Here is an 18,129-nt window from a genome sequence, read left to right as displayed (position 1 = left end):
CCCTGGCCCCACCCCAGAGCCTGCACCTCCAGCCACAGCCCTCACCCCCTTCGCACCCAACCTCTGCCCCAGCTCAGAGCCCCCTCCTGCACTGGGAACCCCTAATTTCTGGCCCCTGGCACCCCCACCCCCTCCCACACTCCAACCCCCCCCCAGCCCAGTGAAAATGATTGTGAGTGAGTGAGTGAGTGAGTGAGGGAGGGAGAGTGAGCAACAGAGGGAGGGGAGATAGAGTGAGCAGGGACGGGGCTCCGGAGACGGAGCAGGGTGGGGCAAGGATGTTTGGTTTTGTGAGATTAAAAAAATTGGCAACCCTAGAGACAGCAGGGAGCAAAGGCTTTTCCTAGGTGGAGCTACTTGCCTCCCTTTAGGGGAAACACTGAGTTTACTTCTATTTGGGGAAGGGCTAACAACCAGAAACCAGCATAATGAGTCAATGGTCCAGTGAGGGGCAAGGAAATGTATTTCTTTTGTATTGTGGGGTTTGTTTGTTTTTTATTAAAAGAACTACTTGGGCCTACCTTGAGGCCCACTGTAAATAGGCCAAAATTAAGAATTAAAAACCTCAAGCATAGGACTGATTTACTCCAGCCCTTCTGGTCAAAGTGAGAAATGCTGAAGCTGATGTGGCAAAAGAGGTGCCTTGTCACACTTTTTGTGAAATATTGTGCAAAAATGTTTAGGTCCTATATAATTAAGAGGGCTGTGGTATATTGCAGTCACATGGAGATTTGTTTAGTAAGGTAAGACTGAGACCCTGAGGTGTTAACATGAATAATAATTATTTTTATTCATAAACATTGAACATGTATTCAAAACTCTGCACACACACACACACACACACACACACACGTGCAAAACATTTTTTAAAATCCATACAAATTGATCCAATGTTTATAATCTATAAAATTTCTATCTCCCTTTTTATCATAATGAGACTTTCCTACTGTATCTTGCGAACCCATTAGCGAAGAGATGAGTTTTGCAGTGTGCCCTAAAGGTCACTGTATCTTTGGTGAACCAAGGAAATGCATCAAGGAGTCAAGCCTCCCTCAACCAAGAACATCCTCCTATTGTTTAAACCAGGGGACAGATGCTTTTTCTAGAATTAGAGCGATTTGATTTTCTTCCCCTTTTGGAATGAAAAACAGACAAATTTCAAAATTGCCTGTGAATGAAAATGGAGCCATGGCCTCAAGGCAGTCTTCATGGCTCGATTGCCTGAAGCCATGGACTCTGGAAGTCCTGGGGTCCCAAGCTCCAAGGCAGTTTGCATGGCTGGGCTGTCCCAAAGCCATGGACCCTTGAAGCCCTGATGTCCCCAACAGGGTGGGCTAGCTGGTAGGAAACTGGACAGGCTTCTGACATTCCACTGGATCCCTGCCTGGGTTCCACTGGAATTTCACTGAAATTGAACCATCTTCACAAAATGTTTCAATTCTGACAAATCAGCAAAATTCTCACAAGAAGGTGTTTTGTCTAAATTTTTCCAACCAGCTCTACCTAGAATAGCCATTGAGGGGTTCTATAAATCAAAGCCAACACCCTAAACTTCACCCAGAATCAATTGGCCGCCAGCACAGATCACAGAGCACAGGAGGTCGTTAGTGGCAAGGTCCCCACGAAAAAGAAAGGCTAAACAAAAGGGATAAAAAACATAATTGGCGTCTGCTTCTACCTGCACATCTTGGACCAGCAAGCTATCCAACAACACTTCCAAACTAATACCACAGCCCAAACTCTACCCATCCAAATGGTCCCATATGTCAGTCAAAGGGGAGGGATGATAGAATGGAACCCTATCAAAACCAGCATAGCAGATCCCTTAGAGCAGAAGAGCAATTACTCACTGCTGCCTTCTAGCATCTGCCAGAAAGAAAGGAATTCATGAGCACAACTGTCCTAAAGCCCCTAAATCTCAGCATTCACAGGATATTTTTACATTCCTGAAGTCATGTAAATGAAAAAGTTTTCTTTACAGACAATTCTTGCAAATGATCTTGTGAAAGATTGACTATAGTGCAAAGTTGTTTTCTTTGTTGTCTGTCTCCTGTTCTTTGAATTACCATATCTAATATCTCCCAAAGAAGCTTCTGTTTCTCTATATTAGCCCTGGTGGGAATGCCTCATTTTATTTAAAAGGATTTTCATCTGAACATAGCAATGATAAAAAGCTTAGATCAACAAATTAGACTGAAATAGTAGCCAGGATCAATATGGGATAAAATCTGCAGAATGGTTTCCACAGTTATAAATTAAATGTGAAGGCCTGAAAGACACCTTTACATACTATTCATATAGTTCTAAATAGTCTCCTATGCAATGCTGTGATTTAGGAATGTTTGCACAATTTTGTAATTTATTGCTTCCTGCCTGGCCACATAAACAGCTGCACAATGCTGTTCTGCAGACTTCAGATGGGGGAAAAGAAATAGTATGGTGCTGATCAAATTGCACGGCAGGTGGTGAGTCCTGATTTACTCACCCCATGATTCCAGTTTTGCATAATTTGCAAAGTATCACCCGCATTTAAATACAAAGACTATACAGTGCTCCAAAACTCTAAACAAAGGTCAATGATCAACATGGAAATTCAGTTGGAACTGAAATAACTCAGTAGGAAATGTCATGGCAAGTGAAACCCATTTACTAACTCACAGAGAGAGAGAGTGCAAACTCCACTTTATTTCACCTTGAACAGCAGCAGTGTGTAAGATCTTCTCTTTAAACAACTTTGGCCCCACCTAAAATGTTTCTTCCATTTTGAAAGAGTCTACTGCTATGAGAGCTATTTGCTATATTTAAAGATTGGGAACACTACTGGAACTGACAATCTCCATCAAACCGATGGAAACTTTTGAAGTGCACCTAATATAACTGCAAATCAAATGTAGTCTTAAATTAGACATCATACAATCTATGCAGTGTTTTTGTAGCTGTGTTGGTCCCAAGATATGAGACACACAAGGCGGCCGAGGTAATATCTTTTATTTGACCAACTTCTTTTGGTGAGAGAGACAAACTTCAGAGCTTTGTGTTGCTTGAAAGCTTGTCTCTCTCACCAACAGAAGTTGGTTAAATAAAAGATATTACCTCATGAACCTTGTCTCTCATCATGCAGTCAGTCAGCAATGGTTAAATACTAGAGGATACACAAAAGACAAATCAAAACTCCACATAATTCCAAAAATATCAACCAGAAAGTTTGATGTTAGATTTGTGGCACCTGAATCTAGATCAAAACCAAAATTACACTGCCCCATTTTTAAATTCATGACCTATCTGAATTTTGGCAAGTTGGAGGCTGGTTTATGGTATGCTGCCATACTGTGAGTGAAATCTTGGTCCTATTGAAGTTGATGGAAGTCTTGTAATTGACTTTAATAGGTTTAGGATTTCATGCATTACATATCGTTAAAATGTTGTGGATGGGGTTTGCATAGGGGTTTTGGTCTGTTTGTTTAAAAAATAATAATTCTGTCCTATGATTATGGAAAAAATATTTAAAGGGAAAATAACATTATTTATTTTAGTATGAATTTGTTGTAAGTGAGTAAGGCAAAACATTAAAAGCATCAACTATTTCATATTCCTGTGGACTGTAAACCCAAACCCTACACCAAAATACAAAAAAAAAAAGTGTTGGTTTTACGTTTGCAAAACTAAAACATAACCTACCCAGCTAAACAAAAAACACAGATTTCTTGTCTCTTCTCTGCATGTAACCAGTGAAGAAGAGGGCAAACTGAGTACATGCCAATTGCTGTAGACACAGAGGCAAAATGAGGACAGACATATGCATGGATATAAGCGGAAGGCCAGAACTTTTCTTAAACTTTAACACAAGAAAGGGGTGCTATCCGCCCATCATCCATGCTCTCCTATAACCAGATATTTAATTGGTTCCAGTACCTTCTGGAACAGAGCTAAATGAGGGTCCACATGGCCCCTGCGCTGGGCTAAGTCCTGGGATCTGGGGAATGGTCCAATCAGCACCCCTCCACCCCAACTGGCCAATGGGTGTCAGAGACTACCGGGGGCTGTGGGGGGGGGAAAGCTGCCTATTATCCATTAGCGAGTGACTCCTTCCCTTGCCACTGAGACTGTCCCACTTTCAACACTGGTGCCTCAAGTTACCCTGCCCATTGATGCAGGTGGGCGGCATTGACTACTCATGCAGTATCACCTAATTTCATTGCCACTCTCAGCCATTCCTTTCTTTGTTATGCACCACATCAGGGCCATGAATCTTTCACAGACATGCTGCTTGAATACTCCTGCCACTCCTGAAGCTGACATCTGCCTTGTCCTTTACCTCATTCTGGGCTCTTATTTATCAGCATCCTGAAAGAACTAACTGTGGACTCATTTCTGGCTTCTGATATGTCCAATTCTAGTCCTTCTACTACTGTCTACGAAGATTTGGGAATCTCTCTCTATTTCCAGTTGTCCATGAATCCAAAACCAAGTCACACACTGTTTTGATTATGTCCTTGAAAAATCAGAATCCAATTACTGCAGCTTTCCAAAAACCACTACCGAAGCCTCCCTCCAATTATTTATTTTCTTCTTAAAATGGAGATGTATTCAGAGATTAGTAAATAGACCAGAAAATATTTCATTTTAAGAAAGAACATTCCATAAAAAATTGCCTTCCATCTATATCATATCATCAAAGAATATAAATACTAAAAACATGACTTTCTGCCCCAACTATGAGAGGGGCAAGGTCAATGAGGCAATATCAAGCTGGTCCAATAAAAGATATTATATCGCCCACCTTGTCTCTCTAATATCCTGGGACTGACACAGCTACAACAAAACATGCCCGAACTATGTTATCAGAGTAAGATTAATAGTTTTCTTTCATGTGGTAAATATTTAATAACCTGGAAGTTAAGCAGTAAACAGTCCTTTAAAGATTTTTTTCCTAGTCTACAATTAGATGTTAAACAGGGACAACTACAATAGAATGCAAGGCGCCACTGACAGTAGTTAGAAGACCAAGGCCAAATTTTTCAATGTGGGTGCCTAAAGTTAGGTTTTTCAAGTCCATATTTAGGCTCATAAATAAAGGGCCTGATTTCCAAAGGTGCTGAGCACCCATCAACTCCCACTGAAAGGGGCAGAAGCAGCCAAAGCTGCACTGGTGGGAGGTTGTAAAATGGAGTTGAGCGGGGGGCTGGGAACTATACAGCGGAGAACACCACACACAATATAGAGGCACTAGGACCCAGGCAATGCTTCCCCTCCACACCACTATGTCATCCTGGGGGGAAACTGCAGAGAGAACCCCATCAGAGTCTCCCACCGGTTGGAGCAGAAACAGGGACCCTCTGCACTCTCAGATCATTTCCTACACTTTTGACTGGACTTTCTCTACCCCAGTGGTTCTCAACCTGCAGCCTGCTTGCAGCCCAATCAGCACAGAGCTACAGCCCATGAGACATCCTCAGGGCCATAGAGGTAGTATTGGATGCAGCCCACAACTGTAAATAGGTTGAGAACCACTGCTTTACCCTGTGCTGATGGGCTGTTTGCTCCAACCCTTCCCCTCCCTGCCAAATCTCTTCACCTCAGCTTCACTCCACACTTGCCCCTCTAATTCTCTTCTCCCCTGCCCTGTCCCCCTCATTCCCCTTCCCTTTCCTTTCCATGTTGCTGATCCCCGCTTCACTAAACCCACCTCACAAAAATGTTTCAGTATGAGGTTTAGCATGTTTCCTTCACTAGTGTTATCTGTTAAAAGGGCTAAGACCCCCCAAAACAAGGGCGAGAGGTGGGGCTGAGCGACTAATTTATTTTTCAGTTTGGCCAGCAAACCAAAACTTCAGGAAAAAAAGTTGGTTCTGACATTGTGGAAAGGGAGGAATTATACCCCTTAGCTTAGTGTTTAGGGCACTTGCCTGGGATGACCATCTTATCCCCGCATGATTCAGAGGAGGGATTTGAATGCACATCTCCTACCCTCCCAGGTGAGTGCCTGCATCACTAGGCTACAGAGTCATTTTCTGTCTCTCTCTCTGGCCCAGTAAATTTTATGTACAGTAGAACCTCAGAGTTACTAACACCAGAATTACGAACTGACCAGTCAACCACACACCTCATTTGGAACTGGAAGTACACAATCAGACAGCAGCAGAGACAAAAAATAAGCAAATACAATACAGTGCTGTGTTAAACGTAAAAAACTATTAAAGAACTAAAGGGAAAGTTTAAAAAAGATTTGACAAGGGAAGGAAACTGCTTCTGTGCTTGTTTCATCTAAATTAAGATGGTTAAAAGCAGCATTTTTCTTCTGCATAGTAAAGTTTCAAAGTTGTATTAAGTCAATGTTCAGCTGTAAACTTTTGAAAGAACCACCTTAACATTTGGTTCAGAGTTACAAACAACCTCCATTCCCTAGCTGTTCGTAACTCTGAGATTCTACTGTAATTATACAAAGTGGAGTGCTTCAACAGGAAAGACTTAGAGCAGAACAGAATAGCCAATTGGCTAATGGTTAGGGCACTCCCTTAGCAGGGGCTAGACCCGAAGTCAAGCCCTTGCTCCAATGAATATTTAAGCATTTATACAAAGTGGAGCAGCTTCAATAGGAGAGATTGAGACCAGCCTATCCTAGAATAGCCTATAGCCTGGTGGTTAGGGCACTCACCTGGATGGGAGAACATCGGAGTTCAAGTCTCTGTTCCAGAATGGGCATTCTAACCTGAGTCCCCCATGTTCCAGACAAGCGTGCTGCCCACTGGTCTAAAGGTGACAAGGGGAAACAAACACACAGTCTCGTCTCTCGATCTGGGCCTGGAAAATTTTTGATCAAACTTGCTTAAAGTTTTGGGTTGAGCAATATAGCATTTTTCGGCAAATATACCAAACAATTTTGCCCAGCTCTAGTGAGAGGTGACATGTATTGTAGTTTATAGTAACGGTCCACAGTGGCTGAATAAACCTTGCTACAATGCTAATTAAATCAGGCTTATGTAAGGTTGCAGTCGGTGCATGACATGAAGCTACCTAATATGTCGTTTTGGCAGCAGTAATATTAGGAAAGCAAAACTTAAACCAGTTTCCAGCAATAGTTTTCCTGGTTCAGAGACATCCTCAAGAAAGATCTAACACAGCAATCATTAGATCATGTTCTATCATATTTGTAACTGAGCACAGCTATAAAAACAGTTAATGGTATCTAGAATGAATGTGCACTGTATGCTGACCTTACTGATGAAAGTTAGTTGGAGAAAGCCCATAAAATGCACCAAAAAATCCCTGAGATCAATAAATCCAATAAGTTTATTTTAGTGCAACACAAAAGTGCTGATTGCTCTCCACTCTGCTTCACTCAGAGCAGGTGGTTGTTATTTCAGCAACATGTTTTCACTGTACTATGTTAAGGCACTTTAAAGAGAATATTAAATCTTGCACAACTGTCTCCCTTCCATTACATGACTCACAGTTTCAGTCAAGATTATAAAAATCTGACACTTTTTCCTACCTAACAATCAACATCATCCTTCTTCCTTGTAGAACTTCCTGCTGAGGTGGCACAGCTATGGAGTCCAGCACAAAGTCAGGTCATGTTCAGATAAAAATATCTACCACCCTACACAGATCCATTTCAGGCTATTTTTTCTTCAGATGCACATTCTCATACACAGTTTTCTGTTTTTCTGATGACATTCAGGTATTTTAATGGGAGCCACACACCTAGATGGCTTATTTACCAGCTGGCAAAGGAATTTAAATGAAGCAGAATACTAAGATCTGATCTGCTGTTCTACGTCAACAAATTAAGTAAACATGCTCAGAACATTGCAAACCATAGTTCTTCAAACAGTCTGTGGGCACAGCTACACCACAGCCTCAGGTAAAATGAGCTTTGGCTTAAAATATCAGTGATCAAATAAACACAGAAAGCAGAGAAAAGATCATGAACAACATTGAGTGAAGGTAACTACACAATATTGCTCTAAAAGAATATGTTGGCGAGGAAAATATGATGGCATGTGACAATCACCATGTAACAGATAAGTCACATTTGTAGCATGTGGGCAGCTCTCCGTTCACTTTCTGGGACAATCAGGGTAGTGCATTTCCCTAAGTCTTTGTCTATTCTGAGGAAATTTAAAAATTGCATGAGTTCTAACACTGCTTCAAACTGTTAAAACCAGTGATATCCTCAGTGTAGAGAAAGCGTGGACAGACAGATTAATTTTTACTACCATTTCATTAAGAAGCGCTTTTTAAAAACAGTAGCAAAAATGGATCCCAGAGATCCCATTAATTTTGGTTCCCTTTCAACTGAACTGGTGAGGAAAGGTTTTGAAAATTTCCCCACTGTAAACATGGCCTAAGTAGTATCCGATCAAATCCTGCAGTCTTTCCCTTCAGTATAATTCTCTGTTGAACACACAGTGGGTTACTGGATTCATGTTTCATTGGGTTGCCAGCAGAAACATTCTCTTCCCCCCCCACCCCAATACACAGTGTTTTTTTTCCATGTTGTTTTCTGTTAATGTAACTCTTATTAAAAGCACCAGCAAAAATACAATGAAAAGAGAACGTGATGTTGTTCTGTTGGATGTTATTCAACATAAATCTAAATGAAGGAAGGGCATGGAGTCAATATTCCTTCTATATAAAGCCAGCTAACAAGCTGCAGTGAAAAGAGCTCTTATTGCTTTCAGAAAGAATATATTTACCTTTCAACTTGAGGTCCACATTGTGCCTCAGCCAAGGATAAACTCCATAGTTTGACGAGTCTTCAGGAATGGGATTATTAGATGTCCAGCCATCACAGGCAAACCGAAAAAAATTCTCACAGGGATCCACAGACTGGTTTATTTTACTTAAGATGGAGGCAGCTGTAAAGTATCACATTGATGTATGGACTATTTTAGCAAAATTTAAAATTATGCCAGATTATATTCCCAAAATGATAGTTAACATGCATCAGTTATCCAAGCAAGGCTTTTCACCTTCATCTGAAGGCTAAAGATCATTCCCTGGCTTGTGGTGGTCTTGCTGTTTCCAGAATCTAACTTTGCCCAGGCATAAGTCAAACAACAGCCAAAATATTTGTGCGTTCATTGTAATAACTAATTTGGACAAACCTGCCATTGATTGTTATGAGATGATCACTGCAGCCAGATCTAAAAAAAATTGAATTTATAGAACCTGAATAGAAATGGAATCTCCATCTTGCAAGGATAGAGTGAAGTCTATCTAGCCATTTAATATCAGAGCATGTCATACAAGCTGTAATTAGAACACCTCAAAATTATACATTCTTTACCTGCAGCGGCGTAGCACTCAAGGAAAATGTGTAAAATTCTTTACTACCTTTGAAGAGAGGAAAGAAAATACCTCCTGTTTAATCTTTATGACTGAATGCCCACTGATTATTATTAGAGAGGAGACTCTTCTGATAAAGGCATCAAGTCTAATAGTCAGTGGCTTTTAGAAAGTTTTTTTGAGCCATATACCAAACAATCTCTCTTCTGGTTATCAGTAAAAATCAAATCCCCTAATCAATGGTTATGGCATAAATATGCATGTAATAGCTAGATTATCTGATTTGGATGGCATGCATGGAATAGGGTACTGAGCAGTTTTCCTGTCCCCACTTCACTATCAATCAGAATAGATTGGAATTGTAAAAAACATTGCTTCTCTCAGGCACAGCAGAAGCCACCTGCACCTATGGTGGATATAACTGCAAAGATTCAGAAGTTCAGCTCAGTTTGGCTAAACATCCATACATTTTGAATTTTATCCAAACAATTTTTCTTTGAAAGTTGGACTGGAAGCCTGTGGTAATATTTACAGTACCTGCTAGTTTTATTTAGGTTGGAATTGCCATTACAATAACTTTGCCAGTGTGGAATTTTTAAATGTTCATTGGATAGCTACAAAGAGAGAAAGTTCAGGATTGGTTTGGTTGGAGTTTTGATGAAGGTTGGTTTGGTTTTTATCCAAATCAGAACTGTCCCTATTTGCACCCTAAATAACATTACATTGTTTCTTCTTTTACAGTGTCCAGCAAGCACACACAGGTTTGTAAATAAATCAATAAAGCATACTCTATATTAGCCCAAAGATAGTCTTTGTCTTTTGTAACAAATGCAACCACCTGCTTTTAGCTTCCCATACATTCTGAACTCCAGTTGTGATGTCTCAAATATTAGAGACAAACTTGAACTAAAGCTGAAGCTCTGAACTCCCTTGAAAGTGAAGATCCTAATCCACATCAGTACTGTATAGTTTGGGCCCATCTTTACTGGATGCTTTGCCCTTAGGCAATATTGTACAGCTTTTGAATAGTTGTAAGACAAGCTGTGACCTAGACCTTAAGAATACACTGAAGAGCTTCACTACTCATTGCTTTTTGAAGTAAGACAATTGAGTCAAGTAGCTGTCTAGTTCTGATTCTTATCTCTGTGCAGAGTGACAATTTCTGTTGATCCAGTAAAAATATTATGGTCCGCCATACTTTAGCACAACTAACAAACATAAGAAACAGGAAAAACAGTTCAGATAAAATATGGGCCCGTTTTTTCCAAATCTCAAAATAAATCCCATATTTTTGAGGTTCTTAAACATTTAGTCAATTTATTCCACCCTATTGCTTCCTATTTTTTGTCTCTCTCTCTCTCTCTCATCTTTCAGGATTCAGCTGCAAGTAGAAGTACCCAAATACCCCCCCAAAATTGTTGTTTCAAAAGGCAAAGTAGAAATAGTAACTGTAGAAAATCTCATGAAAAAGTTTATTCTAATGAGATTACAAACCAATTCTATAGTCTCAAGAAGTTCAGCTAAACAATCAAGTGCAATCCAAACTCCATACATTATGAGGCCTGAAAATATACCCCAAAAGATGCCATGTTGTCAACTTTGTTTGACTTTGACAGTTGGATTTTCAAATGTACTAAGCATTGGTCTAACTTTGCTCTCATTAAAGTCAATTGGACAACCTCCACTGTTTTCAATGGGAGCAGGATTAAGCCAAAGCTGAGCAGTTCAGAAAATGTCACCTTGGCTTTATAAGGCCCTTTGCCTGCAAACATTTACTGCCACCATAGGCTCCATCCTGAAAAAATGACCACATGGTTCTCTAAATGGGCACAGCAGTCCGCCTACATGCAACAAGCTGTGGCATCAGGGCCATTGTCACCACACGTGGTATTGAGGATTTGCTAGACCAGACCCTACAACATCTATGTGATTATTAACATTTTGCTGATAAGTTACTTTGCTGGCTACTGAAAAGGAAATTTCATTAATATGAGCATTCCTAAAAGTGCCTTTATCCAACACTAGGCCTACAGTAAAAAAACAAAAAAAAAAAAACAAAAAAAACCAACAACAACAAAAAGACAGGATACAGTAGAACATGCTAGCAATACAAAAACAAAATAGAACTACAGTAAATTGCTGCTGCATTGGTTTTTAAATATCTTAACACATATTCTTTGTTACCAAGCCTTCTTGAGTTAAAAGGAGTCATGGAACCATAGAATACTATCAATATTCCATATTTCTCTCAACCAAAGTATTGTAATTATTATACAAAACAAGATTGAAAAGTGTTGCTTACCAGCTTCAATGCATTCTGAAGTCAAGCAATACTGTTGCTTAGGATGAAGGTTTATCAGACCTTGGCTAACTGCAAAATGGAAAAACAAATTGGGATAATTTGTACTGCAATGAATTCATTTTTAGCATTTTGAGTCAAACATCATGAACTTTGTAGCTTGAACACCCTGCCATATACATACTACAGAATGTAACTTTTGTACTTTGTATGAATGCCTCGTTTCAATAAATTGTACTTGCTAAGTAGGTGCTGGGTGGTGTTTAATGGCCTGTTTATATACAGAAGATCAGACTAGATGATCTGGTGGTCCTTTATGGCCTTAAATTCTATGACTCTATGAAACAGGTGCTGCCATTTTATTTTTCATAAGTCTAAAAATAGCAGCATGGAAAAGCAGACACCTCACCTTCAAACATCATTAAATGGCTAACACTAGGGCATCACTGGTAGAAGGCCAGTGTACCAGAGATGCTAGTTCTTGGACTGACATCAACACATTGTTTATTTATCAGCTTGGAAGATCTCACACCCATTGGTCATTACAACCTTGTGTAGATTCTCTTGTATCACAACACTGCATTTGTTTAAAAACAAGACCAGTGCGGTAATTTAAAAAATTAATAAAATGGCTTTACAGTGTCCCTAGTAATTTTCAGCTATTCAGAGGCTTCAGACAGCTACTGTGCTTTAGCTTCTTCACTGGTTTTCAGAACCTTTCCAAGTCTAATATTTCAAAAGGTTATCCACAAAATATATGTGCAGTTCCTCTGGGGGCTAAAGTAATAAATCCTTTGAGTGTTGCTGTCTTGTAGATCTGCTCTAACAATGGCGGGGGGAATGAAAAAAAAATGTTGAAATGTACCAGTTGTTTCTGTTTCATGTGGTTTGAAAGGCAATAGCTTTTTGTTTCTTCAACATTTTCTCTAAATATTTTGTAAAACCCTGCAAATTCTTGTTTTTCCTCCTTTCTCTCCTATTCCCCGAGTGGATTAAAATGAATAACACCCCCCTCAAAGTTGTTGGGGTGGGGAGGCAGGTTGCATGTTTAGGAGGAATTATTTTTTTTCCTTTTTCTAGTTTATAACATTTCAAAACTTCTCCAACTTTTGAAAAGATACCAACAATTTAAAGGGACAATGTTATAAAGTGAAAAAAGAAGCCTAGCCCTTATCCGGTCTGTTATGCTCAGTGTTAAAAAGGGAAAAGAAGAGGAAGAAGGGGGCTGGGAGAAATCTGAAAACTGTGTTTGTTTTCAAAAAACAAAATTTCAATACAAAAACAACACATTTTGATTTGTTTAGAAATTTCCTGTCAAAAAAATATTAAAAATTTGAAAAACACATTTTTGGTTTTGATTAAACCCTATATTTTTGGAGGGAAATTATTTCAATTGAAAAGTTTTGACCAGCTCAATCGTCTTGCCGTCTGATGTTACCAGAACCCATTATTACATACAATCGTGATTACATTACCCGTTACACCTATTCTGCATCTACTTCTTAAGGTTATTTCCAGACTTCTAAGAAAATAAGCGGTATAAATACCTCAATGTGAGAAGACTTTAAACGCCACAGAAAAAATCTCGCTAGCTTTACAGTTTGTGAAGTCCAAAGCTACCAGCGAAGCAGGGGCAAAGGGTATTTAAATCAAACCTTAAATCACCTTATTCTCTGATCTTGCTGCCAGAGAAGGTATGGGCAGAGTGATCTTTCCTTCCCCTCTGCTCCTACCACCAGAGCAGGAGATTAGGCTGGGCCATGAATTACTAAATTTATGTGGGATATGAGGCTCCTAAAGATGTTTAATGACAAACTGAATGGCTGGGTTCTCAAAGTGCACTGGGCCAAGTTGACTAGGGAATGGCGAGTCCATGAAGCCCAGCTGAAATCAGTGTATTTCCATTCTGGAATCTGTTGGCACATTTTATACAGAATCAGAGCCAGAATTTTAAGCTATCCTCCCCTGACAGAGCCCCAAATGGAAAGTGACAGTGTGGCGGTAACTAGTTGGATGGGATGTTCAGGGCTGTGCCAACATTCCTATGTATGTCAGATATTCCTGGAAGAGGACTCTATTGGAAGTTTACCGATATACTCTGGTAGCTGTTTTGAATCTTGCTAGAGAACTTCTTTTTTGTGCAGAAAATACAAACAAGAAACCCCACTCATCAGAAAGAGACAATTTTTCCAACTTCTTATTGATTATCAGAGATGCTGAGCCCCCAAAACTCCCAGCAAGGTGAAAGGGAGCTGTGGGTGCTGGTGGTCCTGATCCTGCTCCCAAAGAAGTCAGTGGGATTTTGGACCACTAGGTGCAGGATGGCTCCTATTATCCTTAAATAATTGTCTTTTTAGCAGGTTTCAGAGTAGCAGCCGTGTTAGTCTGTATTCGCAAAAAGAAAAGGAGTACTTGTGGCACCTTAGAGACTAACAAATTTATTAGAGCATAAGCTTTCGTGAGCTACAGCTCACTTCATCCGATGAAGTGAGCTGTAGCTCATGAAAGCTTATGCTCTAATAAATTTGTTAGTCTCTAAGGTGCCACAAGTACTCCTTTTCTTCATGTGTAAGTGTTTGCAGGTTCAGGACCAACGTACTGTAGCCTGTTGCTTTAAGTTTTCCATATAGATGTTTTTAGCTGACGTACAGGAGATTTTAAAAAGTGGTTCTCAGTATAGATAATGCACTAGGGCTAGTATACTTTTCAAACAAAACTATAAAAGAGCTGAGAGAAATAAAATGCATTAACATCCTTAGAGGCCAGATTCACAACTGGTGTAAAGCAGCATAGCTCTGTCAAATTCAAACAAATTACACTGATTTACTCCACATGAGGATCTGACCCTATTGAGCTTTTATGAAATACTGCTTTCCCAGATGGTTTTCATTTAGTAGTAGGCATCTTTGGCACAACTAAATATATTCCACATCATTTTATAGATCTGTGAATGTACTTTAAGCAATATCCCTACAAAATTCATTCACAATAAACTCCAGATCCTGGAGAGGAAAATATTCCATCTCCACTCTGTTCAACTGTAGCTAATAAATCTGATGCAAATAGTTTAATTTCAACCACCATGCATTTGATTACCATCTTTCCAAAGAAGATTCAAAGATTCATCACAGAAAAACATTAACTGGTAAAAAGAAACGTGCAGAACATTTTGTCAAATCCTAATGGTGACCAAATGAAATGAATAACCACAGGGATTCCATCACGCTCACACTTGAGAGCTCAGTTTTCTGCAAACAAAAACTATTAACCCATATTAGTCAGAATCTATCAGTAAATCAGCATTATTCATACACATAATTTTACCAGTCTCTCTCCAAACTATACAAGACCACAATTCTTAATAGAGTACCTTCTACTGAACAGTCACATTCAAATAAAGTATTCAACGTTATGGTTGCTGGTGTGGCAGCTCCCAACTATAACAGTTTGTTTTACAAATGTCTTTATTGAAATATTTTCATTTCCATTTAAAATAAAACAGCAGAAGGAGAAAGGATGGTGAATATAGCCAAAACTATGCATAGGTAAGCCATATAGTACTTGCATCCCAGCAAGAAGTAGAAAACCTTGAGAGAGTTTCAATTTTGCTAAGGTATAACTTTTAACTTACCTAGGAAAAGTGCAATGCCAAGCACTATAATACCACTTATGAGCACGCCAAGGGCTATCCGAATGGCTTTGCTGGCAGTCCTCTTTGTGTCTGGCACCGAATTCCCCATTGCCTCTCCTTCCATTAGGATGATTTTAGAAAGCACTCTAGAAGAAATCTTGTTTTCTTTTTACTGCTGCTTTGCCAGCATTTCAGCTAGTCACAAACCCTCTATATAAGCTCTGTCTTGTCTGTCACTTTCTTATTTACAACTTAAAGTTCCTGTCATGAACCATTTTCTAGCCCACACTCTATCTCAAAAAGAAAAAAAACATACAAGAAACACTGGCTGTCTTAAATTTTCCTCTGACCAGGACTTGGGATGACAAACAGTGACTACTTTATTTACAGCTCTTGCTGTCTGCAAAGTCTGTATGAACCAATTGCTTCATAGTCTCTTATCTGTTCAGAACATGAATATTTGCTGAACAGATATTTTAGCTACTCAAACATATAGCGATAAAACCCTTTACTATCAAAACTAAACTTCTAGCAAACGTTTTCTAACACTAAAATTGGTGGAGTGGTTTTTCTTGCACCTATTTAAAGAACCTAATTATCTGCTGAACATGATTCCTTTTTCTTTAATCATCCTTGCTGCATCATTTTCTTCATCAGAAAAGACATCCTCTCAAGCTTACAAATCTCTTTATAAAGTTTCCTTGGGGGTTTTGGGATATCTTGTAGTATTTTATTTTGGGAACTTTGTATATGATACTATGTGCCAAAAATCATAGTCATGCTCAGATGCAGTGCAAAGTAGTAATTAAGACAACCTACAGAAGAGTTCTCTCTCTTTTTTTAAATTTCAGACAAGCCATATTCTACGTCCTGTGGTGCTGCTGGGTATGCTAGTAAAAGACACCGGGCTTCTGAATGAAACATTTCCAGTACTAGGAGTGGGATAGCAGAGAATATATGCATTTGGGGCAATTGTGGATGAGGGAAGGTTTAGTTACAGGGATTTCCAGTTCCAAGGTTTAAATTTGGACAAAAGTTGCTTTTGATGCTGAGAGTTTTCCAGCTAAATCCCTATGGCATTTATTGTTTCAAGTTGATTTTTTTCCCTCTGGTCTGAGGCAACAACGGAGGGGCAAGAATTTCTTGCCAAACTGTAGAACTGATCCTACCATCCATACTATTGTAATAATCATTGTACAAAATATTCATTTTGAGATATGATTTGAAAACTAGTAACAGTGATCATTAATATTCTTGCATGATGTTTGTATACAATGGATATTAAGAGTTATAGATATATGTTTGAACAATGACTAACGTGTGTTTAAACCAGGCATGTCACGTGGAGTTGGTAAACAGGTCTGCCTTAGAAAGGAATTTGTATTTCATTCTCAGAACAGCCCAATCTTCAGGCAAAGACAATGACGGTCCATTTTAACATATTAGGTAAACGAAGTTATTAAAGCTAACAGTTGGGAGAAGAAAGAGCATGGAACCTCCTTCACCACTTGACTCAATGTTGCCTTGCTTACAGCTTGAATGAACTTTTCTTTGAGGGGTAACACTCACAAGAATCCATTTCAAAGGTTCACTGATCTACAAAGACAGGGAGTTAGAACCTGAAGTAATAAACAATTGAATCAACTGATTCTATACAAAATTATTGAATTAGCAAATTGTACAGAGGAAGGTCTTTTCTGAAAACTAATGACACACTGGTGATTAATATCATTGTGAAATATATGTATTAACACTATGAGGAAATATGGATACTTAATGATATTATGTTTTAAAATCTGTGGCCAAACAGGGAGAAACAAGTTCCCTCCCAGACAGGAATGAAGGCAACTATCTACCTGTCTCCAATGAAATCAAGCAAGGTGTGACCAAAAACAATAGAAGCCCCATTTACATAGAAATCAGCAGGGGGGGTAGGAAGCCCTCAGGAAGAGAAGAACAGCAGGAGGTCACCCTGCCTCTTGAAGCAAAGTCATGGAACTTTGGAAGATATAAGCAAGGACAGAAGAAATCTTTGGCATCCATCACTAGGCAGACACAAGGGACCAGAGCTCCTGCAAGCTGACAAAGATGAGCCCTTCAACCAATGGGGGTCAGGGGGTGAAGTCTCTGGAAACTGAATGCAGAGGAGAAACCTGCTTAGGCAAAGATCATTCACCGAGGGAGACAAGGGAAGCCAGCATCTTGTACTTCTCTGGAAGGTCCTGACAGAGGGAAAGTGACCCATGGCTGGGAAGAAGGAAGACTGGCGTGAGAAACCAGTTTGAATACAGCTTGTACCCTGCTAGATTAAGTTTTAGACTTTTAGATGTGCTTTTTCACTTGTATTTGCTTGTAACGCTTGCTAATTTTATTCCTTTTACTTGGCATCACTAAGCATATGGCCTATTGTTAATAAATTTGATTTATTTTACTATAAATCGACTCAGTGCAGTGTTTAAAGGAAAGGATGTATTTACCCCAGTTAAGTTAATAAGCTGTGATATGCCTTTGTCTCTTTACAAGAACAAACTTTATTTTTTCTCTGAACTGTCCAGGAGAGGACTGGACATTACAGAGCACATAGTTTTGTGAAAACTCAGGACTGGGTGTGGGTTGGGGGCCACCTTGCTGGTTGTAACCAAGGCTGCTGGAAGCCAGAGTGGGGCCACAGGGCGGTAGATAGGCTGCTAAGCTCAGAAGGGCTGAAACAGCACTGTCTAGCATACAGACACTTCCGGGTGTGATCTGCATGCTTGTAGGCTGGTTATGAGCGACCCAGGCTGGACACTACAACAGCAAACCATTATAAGGCACCCAGGGTTTGACGGCAAGTAGTGAAAACCCTTCACTAGTCTGGGTTGCCCCCTGGCCCCTGTAAAGATGGTGAGTTTTCCAACTATATCCGTGA

General features: G+C 39.6%; 1 protein-coding gene across 5 annotated transcripts in view; it reads right to left on the bottom strand.

The window, feature by feature from the left end:
* PHEX (phosphate regulating endopeptidase homolog X-linked) overlaps window positions 1–16,148 on the bottom strand; it is a 140,559-nt gene extending 124,411 nt beyond the window's left edge. For 2 of the 5 annotated variants that reach the window (XM_038397225.2, XM_038397240.2), the window contains exons 1-3: window positions 15,222–15,709; window positions 11,594–11,662; window positions 8,700–8,861 (exon numbers count right to left, since the gene is read on the bottom strand). In XM_038397225.2, the coding sequence (XP_038253153.1) occupies window positions 8,700–8,861; window positions 11,594–11,662; window positions 15,222–15,345 (355 nt within the window). In that variant the 5' untranslated portion in view covers window positions 15,346–15,709. Of the gene's footprint in view, window positions 1–8,699; window positions 8,862–9,110; window positions 9,150–11,593; window positions 11,663–15,221 lie in introns of those variants that run through there. The other 3 variants (XM_038397218.2, XM_038397247.2, XM_038397230.2) reach the window with 3 other exon arrangements.
* Window positions 16,149–18,129: the final 1,981 nt, after the last annotated feature.

This window comes from Dermochelys coriacea, chromosome 1, assembly GCF_009764565.3.
Source record: "Dermochelys coriacea isolate rDerCor1 chromosome 1, rDerCor1.pri.v4, whole genome shotgun sequence".
In the NCBI taxonomy this organism is placed as follows: domain Eukaryota; kingdom Metazoa; phylum Chordata; order Testudines; family Dermochelyidae; genus Dermochelys; species Dermochelys coriacea.
The sequence above is the reverse complement of the archived record's forward strand: the minus strand, read 5'-3'. Positions and strand labels throughout refer to the sequence as shown.